The sequence below is a fragment of the Dreissena polymorpha genome, chromosome 1 (assembly GCF_020536995.1).
Source record: "Dreissena polymorpha isolate Duluth1 chromosome 1, UMN_Dpol_1.0, whole genome shotgun sequence".
NCBI classification, from domain to species: Eukaryota; Metazoa; Mollusca; class Bivalvia; order Myida; family Dreissenidae; genus Dreissena; species Dreissena polymorpha.
In genome coordinates this window covers 205,514,865-205,528,303 of record NC_068355.1, presented here as the reverse complement: position 1 = coordinate 205,528,303, position 13,439 = coordinate 205,514,865, and the positions used below count along the sequence as shown (strand labels likewise).

Below are 13,439 nucleotides of genomic sequence, written 5' to 3'. Positions count from 1 at the left end.
AGACTTTTGAGCTGAGCTTGAATATCTGCCAGTATGAAAGACTTTCGTGGCTGTCTTCGACTGCTGTTTTGAAGTGATAGTGATCGCTTGTAACGAATACCATCACAGTTATCCCCATTACATTTAAATTCATTGGGATCTTCAGGAAAATCAGAGTTGCATTTTTCACAATAGTGCACTTCTTTCAAAAAATAACTATTATCAGCATTAACTACACTATAAATATAGTCTAAATCTAAAACTTTCACTTCTTCTGAAGATGGGAACAAGCTTCTCATTGTTGCTAAAATATCTTTGGAAGCACTAACAGACAAATTGTGCTTTTGAAAACAAGAAAGAATCTTGAGAGCCTGCCTTTCATTTTCTAACAGAGGCACACTGACAGTTGTCAAGTTTGACTTGCTGTATACATTATAAGAACTTGAATCACTGTCACATTCTGATACATTATGATCTGATGAAGAGTTTGATTGAAATGAATCTGAATAACTGTCACAACTAGAGATATCATAATCTGAAGAAGAGTTCCAGTCACTGTTATATTCTGAGGCATCATGTTCCAAAGAACAGTTTGATAAAGAAGCATCTGAATCATGGTCAATATAGTCATGTTCTGACAACATGTCTAAACTGTCCGCAGCTTCATTTGACATACTAGTACTTGGATTATTCTTATAGTTTAAACTCGTATTTGTCTCAACAGTTGACATATTCAAATATGAACTTGGCAAATCTTCAGGGTCTAAGTTCACTTGAGCTTTTGCAGCAAATTCTGTCTGTATTTCAATATCTCTAGATGTAGCCATGTCTGAAAAGGATAATAAATTTGGTTTACAGATGGAATGTATCATTTTCAAAGATTAAAGAGAAATTCAATAGTATAAACCTATGTTAGCGTTTCCGATCGCCAAAATCGCCAAAGGTGATTGAATCTTTCAGCTGGCGATTAAAGTTTAAAATGTGAATGAAAATGGCGATTGCAAAAAGCCCTGATATTTCTCTATAAGTATATAATATTCACTACTTTTAAAGAGAACTCGGTACCGATTTCCACATGTAATCGCCATAAAAGCTCCAGGTGGTAATAGATAGTCCACTGATAAGAGATAACCGGATGCCCTTATCGTATATTCAAGCCACATAACACAGTCATGTATGCTGACAGATGCATCACGGAAAATTTTCGGGTAACTTTCCAGTTGCCAAACTGTGATATGTAACGTCCAATCGGTTACGAGAATGTTTATGGAGGCGGAGTTATATAGCGATTATTATTTTTGATTGACGTCGGTCACAGAGTAAGCGTTTATCGCAGGTTTATTAACATTGAATCACAGTTGTAGCATTAATACGTGATATAAAACCGGTAAATAAAGCAGTACATTAAAGGCGGTTTCGGGCATCATCATCACACCTATTTACCGTACTGTAAACAATCATTAATTATGAGAAGTTAATTGCAATTGGTGAGCAGTGTAAATGTACTTGTGTAAAGTTGTGAAAAAAAAACCCCGTTAATAATTTGATGCGGTAACAAATTTAATCCAGTGCATGTATATTTTATCATGTCTATTTGTAGAACTGATTTACACCGTTTTTCTACAGCCACGTGATAATAACTAGGTATTCACTATGCATTAATACCGGTATGCCATGTAGAACCCGTGTTATAAGAAAGAGCGCGAAATTATTGCTGTCGTTCTACGCATGCAAAGCATGCTTTTTAAAAAAAACAGAAGATGTGTATCTAAATATAGCCGTGCCGCTCAGTACATGCAGTATTTAAGACTTACAAATTTACCGGTACGTTTGAATAAATTATATATTGCAACTATGGAAAAATATGTCCATTCAAGAATACATTGCAGTAAATATATTTTTCAAGAATCAAGAAGCACCGGACTACGGCAAAAATTATTGGGAGAAGGGGGGGGGCAAATAGGAGTTACGCAAGACCCACCCAATCAAAGACCGGGGCATATCTGAAAGTTCTAACATTGTATACCGCTTATGCCAGTGCATGAAAATAAAAATAAATGAAAAATAAAAACATGAAATTATTTGATTACACGTAACAAATAATGTATTTAAATGCTAAATGCGACTTCATTGATAATTTAATACAGACATTATTGATACCTATAGATTCGTGATAATGATTATGTCGTTCATTGAGCAAATAAGGTTATAATGTGGGTCGTCATCGTAGTGCTGAAATTTGGCTACTAATTTTTTTCCTTAGCGCCAACCTAGGTATTAACTAAGTGGATTGATAAATTACTTGGAGTTTGCTGGAAGGTCTCTGGTGCAACTGATTTGGAGGCCTGTAAATCAGACGAAGCAGTCTGCTGCTCTGTTGAATTTCCTGAAAATAACAGAAAAAAATATGTATCAAATATTTTATCTTCCTGTTAAAGTTTTCAGTTTGCCTATTGGCCCAGGTGAGCTTAACATGTCCATGGACATTTTCAATGTAAAAATTGTTACAAAAATAATATACTCAGGGTGTTCAATGCTCTCATCGCAGACCTAGACAGTAGACACTAACAGATCAAGGTAAGCAATACAGGCTCCTAGTAGGCTCATGTTTATACATGTACATGCATAAAGACCCTTAAGTCTTGTAGCCACAGTACAGAAAGTGTATTTTATCTCAAAAGATCACTGCAAGCTTATTTGTTCAAGCATCTTTATTGATTTTTTATGAAGGGGCTGTAATAAGTAAACAATAGGTCAACTCAAACTTAGCCCGGTTATCATATTATGGGGTTTGTGATTGCTTTTCATTCCACCTATACTGTCAGCTCTCTACAGTAAAGATGGTTGATAACACAGCAGGTTACAATTTAACAAAAAACCTAGGGATGATTGCGACCAAGTTTCATCAAGCTGTTTCAGAGAAGATTGTTTTAAAAGTTCATGTCTATAACGCATGCCAATTAATGGTAAAACAAGCAAATTCGTTGAATTGATATCCGCCGCCATTATACTTCTGGACACAAGATATGGCTCCGGACACAAAAAAAGCATGTTTTCAAAATACAAAGGGCCATAACTCCGTTAATATTCGATGGTGTACAATGCCATTTGGAGTGCATCATCCTCTTATCCATATATATACTCATACCAAGTTTCAATGAAATCTGCCAAAACAATTCCAAGATATGGCTCCGGACACAAAAGTGCCGGAAGGACGGACGGAAAGACATACGGACAGACAACGCCAAAACAATATCCCTTCGCCTATGGCGGGGGATAACAAATTTAGGTCATGTGAGGTAAAATGTTTAAAATTTACCTTCTGCACTGTAATCAAGCTGCTGGCAATATGCAAGTGATCTTTTAGCCCTTCCTTCATTATTATTCTGTCTTTTCCATCTGTACAATGTTGACAATGGTACCGAAGCAGACTCATCTTGAAGATATAGTTTCTTTTCCCTCTTTACTGGGGCTACAATAGGTAAAACAAGAAAGTGACAATAAACATGGTCTATTAGGTACACCACCTACCCAGCTTGGTCATTGTCATTGACGCAAAAACCCATTGAATAATCTAGAATTTAATACCACTATGGGTCCCTGAACTCGCAGATTTAAGACCAATGAGTCCCAGGCCAAAATTATTGAGTCCACCTTGAAAAAGAACGAGTCCCAAATTTTGAAAGATACCAAGTCGTGAAGAAAATGACTATATAAAGTATATTTTGCATTAAACTTTTTAAAATCTCAAAAACAGTGAATTTTGGAACCAAAACATAAATTCAGAGTTATTACTATCGTGTTTGCCTTCACATAAGTTATAAACTTGTCTGTAACATGAATGTTACCTGTTACAACATTTCAACTGGATTCAAGTCGTGATAATATTTAACGTCCGAATTACGAGCTTGATATTATTGTTAACGTCCGAATTGCGAGCCATTTACCTACCGTTATTTAAGTTTAGAGTTGTTTGTTTTGGATTAGCTTCAACACCTTATTTCCGGGCATTATTTCTATATTATTTATGACGAAGTTACGAAAGGTTAGAGCAGGCTATCCGGGGACTCGAGAAAATATCATAACAAACTCAATTAAAAGGTCGATTCTTATTGGTTCGTATACAGCAGCGACTCGACTAGAGCCAAACAAAAGAATTGTTGCATTTTTCAGCGTTCATCCCTACACTTTTGACTCGTACCCAAGATGGTTCGTATTTATCGTGATTTGCGTATGCGTTAAAGGATTCGATTCAGCAATGCGTCCGAGTGGATGCACACATTTCAAAACTATGCGTCTATTTCGATATTTCTGCGTCTTAGACGAGGGACGCTCGGCTTGATTATTCACTAAAATCGATGAAATTTAAGAAAACTTGCATTAATCAGGGGCCATAAAATTAACGATAAATGACAAATAACGTAACAATCTTAACCAAGATCATATCAAACGTCTAGGGTTAAATGTAGCCGATCTGGTTTGGGACTAAAACGTCAACAAATCGTATTCAATATGGCATCGTAAACCGTGAAAAAGTTCTTACTCATTTCGTGTAAAATGTGTAGGTGTGACAATATCCTCTGCTTGGAAGATAGAGATTTGTTGCAGATCAAACAGACAAATTTGCCATCAGCTTTACGGAAATGTTTGTACTTATTTGAACTAGCCATAGTCCTGGCACAAACTAGCCTCTAAACCTATAAGTTCGTGCACATTAAACTTTAATTTGTTTTGTGGAAATCTGCTTGCGACTGCATGTGCTTGCGACTGCATACGAAGATGACGTCATCCCCGGTTTTTATTCTTAAAATAAATCGATATTAATTTCCCGAAATTAAAACGGTGTTGTTTTTCATTTATATTTTTAATTATTTTTTAACTTGTACTATCGAGAAACAATCATTAATAAATAAATAAATATGATAAAACATACAACCGTAAATGTTAGGTCAAAAGCCATTGGTCTGTTGTTGTCAGCATTCTATCCGAGATGTCGATTGGTCCAATCGACTAACCACGCCGCCAGTTTTTTAAAATGGAGGAAAAAAGGCGTTTTGCTATCGTCCATTGGGAAGATAAATTAACAAGTGTAATCAACTTAGAAGATATCAAACACCCGAAGAAGCCTTTTACTGACTATCGTGATGGGGACTAGGTGGTGGCATTATTCCATAAAAAGGCTTTCAAAGCCAGGCTTTCGCAGATCAGTGGTAAGTGCATTGTCCAAATGCATCAACGTGTCAAATCAGCGCGATTTACAATAAATAAATAAAAATCCACCGAATGTAACTATATTGTAACAAATTATGAAACTAAAATATATTCATATTATGGCTTGTTGTATGAACGACCGAAATGTCTGGTTTTTTTTTAGAAATTCATTTAAGAAATGTGTTTACAAGACTGAATGTCCTGTAAAATTTCCAAATTTCACAGGACATATTTGAAATCTGCTAGTGATTATTGGATAATCAATATGCTTCAAACCAGGTTATTTACTAATTTCATGACTGTAGTACAATTATTTGTTTGCAGACAACAAGTCGGACCTGATGGCTGAGAAAAACAAAAATGACGAATTTCCACTACAATTTACTTATGAAGAACACGATACTCATGATAAAAAAGGTGGGTTTTGAAATTAAGACATGCAATCTAGACCTAACGAGTACCATAAATCTATATCTATATTTGGAACAACGGTAAGGAAAATAGCATCAAATTAACAAATTCCATTTTTAGAGCCATTAAATATTGCATTGTACATGTAGTATATCAGTAATTTTGCGCAATGTTTTTAATAAAAACCTGAGATGTGTGGTAAACACATTTGTAATATGAAATTTATATGAGTGACAAGCATATCGGATAAATGACGATGTGTCAGATCATTTCAGATTTTGAGCAATAAGTATGAGCGCATGAATTTGGATATATTTTATTCTCACCAAAAATTTGTCAAGTTATCAACGGCTATAATGTTCTGATTTTTTTTAAAGAAAAATCAATATTGCCAGTATTTTCAGTTGTACCGAATAACTGCAGTGCCTTCACGGCTTCAGGAATTTTCTACAACAGTACGTAGAAAGACATTTTTTGAAAGATATTTGCATGCCTTGTACATAAATTTTAAACAATTTGTCATTATCGCTTATTTCAGCCAATTCAGGAGACACACATTTGGCCTCAAAGAAGACCAGCATTCGAAAGATTGATGATGTTGTTGATGTGAGTTATAATGTAGAACCAAGTGTGGAAACAACCATATCAGGTAAATATATACATGCTGAGTAAAAAAATATGATCTGAAGCTTATTATTTATTTTAATATTCCTTGTCTGCAGGAAATGCTTAAAGCCTTTGCCTAAAAGTTGCATTAACACAAAACATTTTTATGCCCACCTTCAAAGAAGGGTATATTGTTTTTGGCCTGCCTGTCTGTCCCAAAACAATATTGAAGATAGCAACTTCATATTTGGCATGCATGTGTATCTCATGGAGCTGCCCATTTCGAGTGGTTTACGGTCAAATATATGGGGGTGGGCATAGTGTTTCACAAACACATAAATTTTTATCTTTCTTTAATTTTATTCTTGTTTTTTACTGGAGCTTTTTAGATCCAATGTTTACATTTATCAATATAAATCATTTAATGACAAACTTCAAATATGACAAAATCTGTGAAAAGGCCCCTTTAAGGTAGTAGGGGACTAATGGTCATTATCACAAGTGTGTTTTATTTTGTTCTCATCATAATCATATATTAATAAGACATTATGAATACATTTTTTTTATCATTAATGTGTTTATATTTTTGTAATATTAAATTATGCTGTCACATGTTTTGGTAGTTTTCCATTGTTGCAGGGCCCCCCATTGGAGTCCCACCCCCAGGTCTACATCATATGACACAACACTCCAGTCCTAGGATGACACCACACCCTAGACCTGGAATGACAGGTTGATATTCAAATTAAGTGTAAATCGATATAATTTTGTACAGCCTGATTACTTCATACAGAGGTGTAAGTAGATTAAATGTATGCCTTGAAGTAAAGTGCACTGACAGCACCATATTTGAGAAGAGTAATGTTTGGGTAAATTATACGTCTTAACACTTTACCCCAAAGCAAAGTGAAAATGGCTATGTGAAAACAGTATAAATCCAAAACAGTCTGAGAGTAACTCACAGTCTGTTCAGGTTATAACATGGTTTGAGGTCACTAGGTCAAATGTAAAGGTCACTGTGACCTTTACATTCAAACAGTTATGCTTTTATGTAGTGACAAAGTTACAGTTGGAGGCATTTGTGTGGTGTGGACACATCTATTGTTAAATTTGGTTTGATCTTTAAGTAGTTTATTGGAATTTCAACCAACTCTACATCTTTTCTGGAACAACCTGCGGCAGAAAATGTAGGGTAGTCTTAAGAGTGTATGTTAACCCTTACAGTGCGGGAACCGAATTTTGAAGGCCTTTGAAAACAGTTTGGATCCAGATGAGACGCCACAGAACGTGGCGTCTCATCAGGATCCAAACTGTTTGCTATTCTGATAATATTCTTTGAAAATAAATCGAAGAAAATGCTAATTTTAGAAATTCAGCAGACAACATTTTAGCAGACGACAAATTTCCCAGCATGCAAAGGGTTAAGCACGTGATGATTTTCAATTACAACTGCAAACTGCAAACATTGAAGCACTAACAAGATTTTTGTAGATCATTTGTCCATGGCATAAACATGAATTTTAAGCAATGTTGTAATTATTTTTTCTTTCAGCATACTTAGGAGACACGACACAGATGATTACAAAGACGACGAGCATCAGTACACCAACAATTAGTGATGAAAACAATAATGGAACGTTTGGTGTGAAAAGGACCCTATCAGGTAAACTTATACTGATGGTTAAACCTCTTTGAACCAGAAGTTTCTTTGGCTGCAGGAACTGCTTGCCCTAAAAGTTGCTAAACACAACTGTGATATGATTGTATATTTGTAGATTTTGTCTAATATAGGGAAGGCATACAATTAGGGTTAACCAATTTTGTTCAAATTATTCCCCTTGGGTCAAAATTGGCTACGCCCCGGGGTCACCTGTTTTACATCGTCATATATATAAAATCTTCAAAAATATTGTCCCTCTGGGTAGAGCTCTTGTGAGCATATTGTTTTATTAATATTTCAGGCAAGTGTTCTGAAGCAAGTGAAAGCCAGTCGAATATGAAGAAAACAAGGACAGACACTGAAGGTGTGTGTAGTTTTGGTGGTAGGTCTTATATTTAAAAAAGTTTCAGTCTGCCTTGTCATTAGATCATGCATGCCATTGCCGATGATAAGTCACAGTCATCCATAAATGTTAACAATTTAGATATCTTTACTGAAACCTAGTTCTGCTTGCCTGTGTGTCAGGTGGGATTTTCTCGGGGTACTCCCACAATGAAAGAGTGGTTTGTGACTGATATGGGGGAAGACAGTGTTTTCGCTGAAAACAACCTTTATTTTGGTCTTTTAAATCTACAATAGTTTCATATTTTAGTTTGAAAATTTGATGTTTTATATTAATCCATTTCAGCAAGCACCACTTCTGGTTCACAAGTCGAGACAACAGTCCATATGTCATCCATCAGCTCCCAATCTTGGTGAATATCTAATGCATCATTAGTTGATAATTCTGGATTGTTATTATACCCTCCCCGCACAGATATAGGGGAGGGGGTATATAGTAATGAAGTGTGCATTAGTAACCGCAACTCCTAAACGAGTCTATGAATTTCAAATAAACTTTAACAGACTGCTTCTAAACTAGCTTTAAGGGACCTTTGATAATCCTGAGCTATTCCTTTATCAAGGCCTCTGTCGTCAATCCATCCATGAACCTGTAGGTTCTCATTGCGATAACTGCAACAGATTTTGTTTGATTACAATGAAACTTGGTCAGTTCAAACGAATGGTCTTGGAGTGAGCTCAAATTTTAGTGTTCTAATGGGTCACGGGCAATTCACAAGAGCTAAAAATAGAAAAAATGCTTTTTGCTCTCTAACTTACAAAATGAAAACAGTGTGTAGGCAAAAAAAAGTAAGACTTAAGTTTAATTTTACTTAATTATGCCCCCCTTCAAAGAATTGGGGGTATATTGCTTTGCTGAATGTCGGTCGGTTTGTCGGTAGACCAGTTCGTTTCCAATCAATAACTCGTCAACTAATTAACAAATTGGCTTGATACTTCCCATGTTCATTGGCCTTGGACAGTAGATGACCCCTATTGAAATCTGGGTCACTAGTTCAAAGGTCAAGGTCACTATCACAATAAGTAAAAATCTTTTCTGATCTATAACTGGTCAACAAATCGACATATTGGCTTGATACTAAACATGTCATTGGCCTTAGAGAGTAAATGACCCCTATTGAAATTGGGGTCACTAGGTCATAGGTCACTATCACAATAAGTGTGAAAATCATTACCGATCAATAACTTGTCAACGAATAAACATATTGGCTTGATACTTCACATGTGCATTGGCCTTGGACAGTAGATGACCCCTATTGAAATTGGGGTCACTAAGTCAAAGGTCAAGGTCACTGTGTCATAGCCCAGTGGTTTTTTTTTAGGGGGTGAGGCAATAGTCTCTGACTGTGGAGCTCTTGTTCAGTAATGTTTTTCTTCCAGTTACAGAAAATTGGAAAAAAAAATTGCCGACCTGGAGAAGGAGACGCACAAACTGAAGAAAAGAGTTAAAGATTTAGAGCAAAGAGCAAGTACTTCTTCCTGTGTGGAATCCACTCCAGCAGACACAATTGAAGACCAAGATAAGCAGTTGAAAGCCTTACTTGCCTTAGTAGCCCATTTGCCGAGCAACACAGAAAGGGACACTAATATTATTATAAGGAGATTATCATTACATGTATTTTCAAAAGACGAACTAGTCACCTGCACAAGGACAGGGAAAAAAACTGTAAAGGCGGGAGAAGCTCCAAAACCGGCACTTAATTCTCAAAAAATGGAATTGTTAGAAAAAGCGGTCTTTACAAAATGTCCACAAATGATGTTAGATGCTTTCCGCAAAAAGTTTGACAATGTGCTCAAAATGGAACGCAGAATAAAATAAGTGTTTTATTCTGCATTCCATTTTGAGCACAAACTGTTTATGGGGCATTTTATTGTTGCATTTGCAGTGTTCCCCAGAAAATAACATTTCTTGTTTGTTTTTAAAAAAGGGTCTTAATCTGGTGTTTTATTCTGTGTTCCATTTTGAGCACAAACTGTTTAGATGGCATTTAATTGTTTTACCCCTACAAACCAAGTTTAGGGGGGTATATAGGAGTGAACTTGTCTGTCGGTCGGTCGGTCTGTCTGTATTATGTGTCCGCTCTCTAATAATTCAAGTTGTTTTCATCCGATCTTCACCAAACTTGGTAAGAAGTTGTATCTGGAAGATGTCTAGGTCAAGTTCGAATATGGGTCATGCCGGGTCAAAAACTAGGTCACGGGGTCACTTAGTGCGATTTAAACATTCAGCATGTTGTCCGCTCTCTAATTCGAGTAGTTTTCATCAGAGCTTCACCAAACTTGGTCAGAAGTTATATTTATATGATGTCTAGGAAAAGTTCAAACATGGGTCATGGCAGGTCAAAAACTAGGTCACATGGTCACTTAGTGCGTTTTAAACATTGAGCAGGTGTGCGCTGTTTTTTGTGAAGACAACATGCAAAATATTCTGTGTCAATGGGGTGGTGGGGGTATTTGTCACGTCTGTGAAGCTCTAGTTGCATTTGCAGTGTTCCCCACCAATAACATTCTTGTTTGTTTTGTGATTTGCATAATAAAATGACAACTCAATATTCTTTTTGTATTTTAGAGCATTCCATGGGACAGGTTGTGAGTGGAACAAAGTCCTAGAACTGTTCAAGGGCATTTTCAGAACTTTTCTAGAACGTTTGTTCCAGACCTATTTGAAGCAATTCTTCGAAACTGTTCTAAAACATTTCTAGAATTGTACTGGAACACACGGGCTAGAACTGTTCTGTAATCATACTGAAAATGTTCTAGAATTATTCTGGAACAGTTGTTGAACGTTAAATGAGAAAAAATTTCTAGAACAATTCTATAACAGTTCTGGAAATTTATTCAAGAAAAATTCTGGAATAGTTCTAGAACGATAGTTCAAGAATTGTTCTAGAACAAACCTTCAGAACTGTTTCAGAACAAATTGTTCTAGAAAAAATTCTCATTTAACGTTCAACAACTGTTCTAAATCGTTCTAGAGCATTTTAAGGATGATTCTAGAACACTTCTAGTCATTAGTTCCAGTACAATTCTAGAAATGTTTTAGAACAGTTCTAAAAATCTTCGCAGGGGGATGCACCAAACGTGAGCATGTACCAGTTACTACATGTATATTAATTTAGATACATGTATGTTATGAAATCTTTGTCTTTAATGGAAACCCTTCACATGCAAATTCTTAATTAAAACTTCCTATTAAAAGTATCAAAACATTCAAACTATAAATATTGTTTTTATTTGTTCTATTGTATTGTTCAGATGCCTATGTATTAACAAAATTGAAGTTACAAAGTTTGGTATTGTAAATGGGTATGAAATCTAATAATTATAACAGTCTCTAATGGCATATACAAAACATAAGTTATTACATGCAGTTGACTAATCTGTTGCCCAAGTACCGTAATTACTCTATGTTTTCGGACACTCTAAGTTTTCGGACACCCCCTTTTTTAGCAAAAATAATTATTTTTCGTGACTCTTTATTTTCGGACACACGAGTTTTCGTCCGTTATTTATGTCTCTAAGTTTTCGGACAGTATATTTTACAGCGCTATTTTACCAAATTTCAAATATTTTTCGATATCGAATGACACTTCGATCATGGGGTTTTACAACAAGATTAGCATCATAAAACATTGCGGGTGTATGCCTGAGGGCAATGGACCATTACATTTGTGTTATTGGGTAAATAACCTTGTAAACCGGTATTAAACAATTGTTTCGCCCGATAGTATAAGCGTTATGACAATTACCAGGGGTAGTGCCAATTAACAGTTCAATTATCTACCGCAATGGTATTACCCCTTCTCAGTAAAATAACTGACAAATACTAAATGTTTAAAATTGTGATGCACCCTATTACAAGTTTTACGAACAATGGAAGGTGTTACACAACAACTATCGGAAATGAACAAACAAAGAATTCATAGTTTGCTTTTTTATTGCGTTAATTACAGGTTCATACAAGCGTGTATCGGTCCATCACATGCTCATTTTTGAACTTGTTGGTGAAAGTACAACCTTGAAGTAACTTTCTGTCAAATAAATTAAGCATTTACAATTATTTAAAATGCAGTGCAAACATGTATAACTGTAATTTATACTATACGGCATGGTATTTTACAAGCGCGTGCTATTACCGGTAGTCGTTGATACAATTGACGCTATTTTCGGACACTTCCATTTTCGACTCTAAGTTTTCGGACACCTGTATTTTGTTAATATTTTTTGTATTAAGTTTTCGAACATGAAAAAAAATTATTATTTTTAAGTGTCCGAAAACATAGAGTTATTACGGTAAGTCAATATAATTCCTTTCAACCAGGATGCATCTGCCCAGGTACATGTAGTTAATATTAAATCGCCTTTATACACTTCATGAAATACCAATATCTGTTCTATACTGAAACACAAACAAAAAGTTTATTACTATCACACTTCCATAATTAAAACAGTGTTATTAAAAAACAAGATTGACTGTTGCTGACTTGATTAATAAATGATTTTATAAAGAAAATAAAAAGATAAAATTTCACTTTTATTGCAGAATTTAAGTATAATTTCCTGACATAAGACATCATATAAAAATCTTACTTTTTACAAAATATTTTATAAATCAGAAAATATGTCTTACCAAAGCATAATTGAATTATTATAAAGCTCCCCCAAAAATTTTTGGGGGGAGCATATAGTCGCCGCTTCGTCAGTGTGTCCGTCCGTGCACAATTTTTGTCCGGGCTATTTTACAGCAACTAATGACCGGAATTCAATGAAACTTTATGGGAAGCTTCACTACCAAGAGGGGATGTTCATATTATCAGCGCATTCTAGTCGGATGATTTTTCACAGAGTTATGGCCCTTTGAAATTTTCCATTAACTGTACATATAGTGCAATTCTTGTCCGGGCTATTTCTCAGCAACTAATGACCGGAATTCAATGAAACTTTATGGGAAGCTTCACTACCAAGAGAAGATATGCATATCATCAGCGGGTTCTGGTCGAATGATTGAATGAATGAATGATTGAACGTCCGAATACCCATATGCGGAAGCGTGCACCTTGTTTGTAGACTGGTATACTTATAGTATAGTACCCGGATGGTATTGATACAAAGAACATGGAACAATCGACTATTCACACTCAAGTTAAATCCGGTTTTGACACAAAGGGAT

General features: G+C 35.5%; 2 protein-coding genes across 2 annotated transcripts in view; both read left to right on the top strand.

The window, feature by feature from the left end:
- LOC127866013 (uncharacterized) overlaps positions 1-13,439 on the top strand; it is a 189,062-nt gene that overhangs the window by 85,609 nt on the left and 90,014 nt on the right. The gene's annotated exons all lie outside the window — the stretch shown is intronic.
- Positions 6,850-10,819, top strand: LOC127864729 (uncharacterized). Its single transcript, XM_052404614.1, has 5 exons — positions 6,850-6,939; positions 7,760-7,870; positions 8,169-8,231; positions 8,556-8,622; positions 9,650-10,819. The coding sequence occupies exons 1-5, from the start codon at positions 6,885-6,887 to the stop codon at positions 10,086-10,088; spliced, it is 735 nt and encodes a 244-aa protein (XP_052260574.1). The 5' UTR covers positions 6,850-6,884; the 3' UTR covers positions 10,089-10,819.

Coding starts and splice junctions, on each gene's coding strand:
- LOC127864729 (XM_052404614.1), top strand. CDS start 6,885: ATGACACAACACTCCAGTCCTAGGATGACACCACACCCTAGACCTGGA. Junction 7,871..8,168: donor TGTGAAAAGGACCCTATCAG/GTAAACTTATAC, acceptor TTAATATTTCAG/GCAAGTGTTCTGAAGCAAGT. Junction 8,623..9,649: donor TCCATCAGCTCCCAATCTTG/GTGAATATCTAA, acceptor TTTTTCTTCCAG/TTACAGAAAATTGGAAAAAA.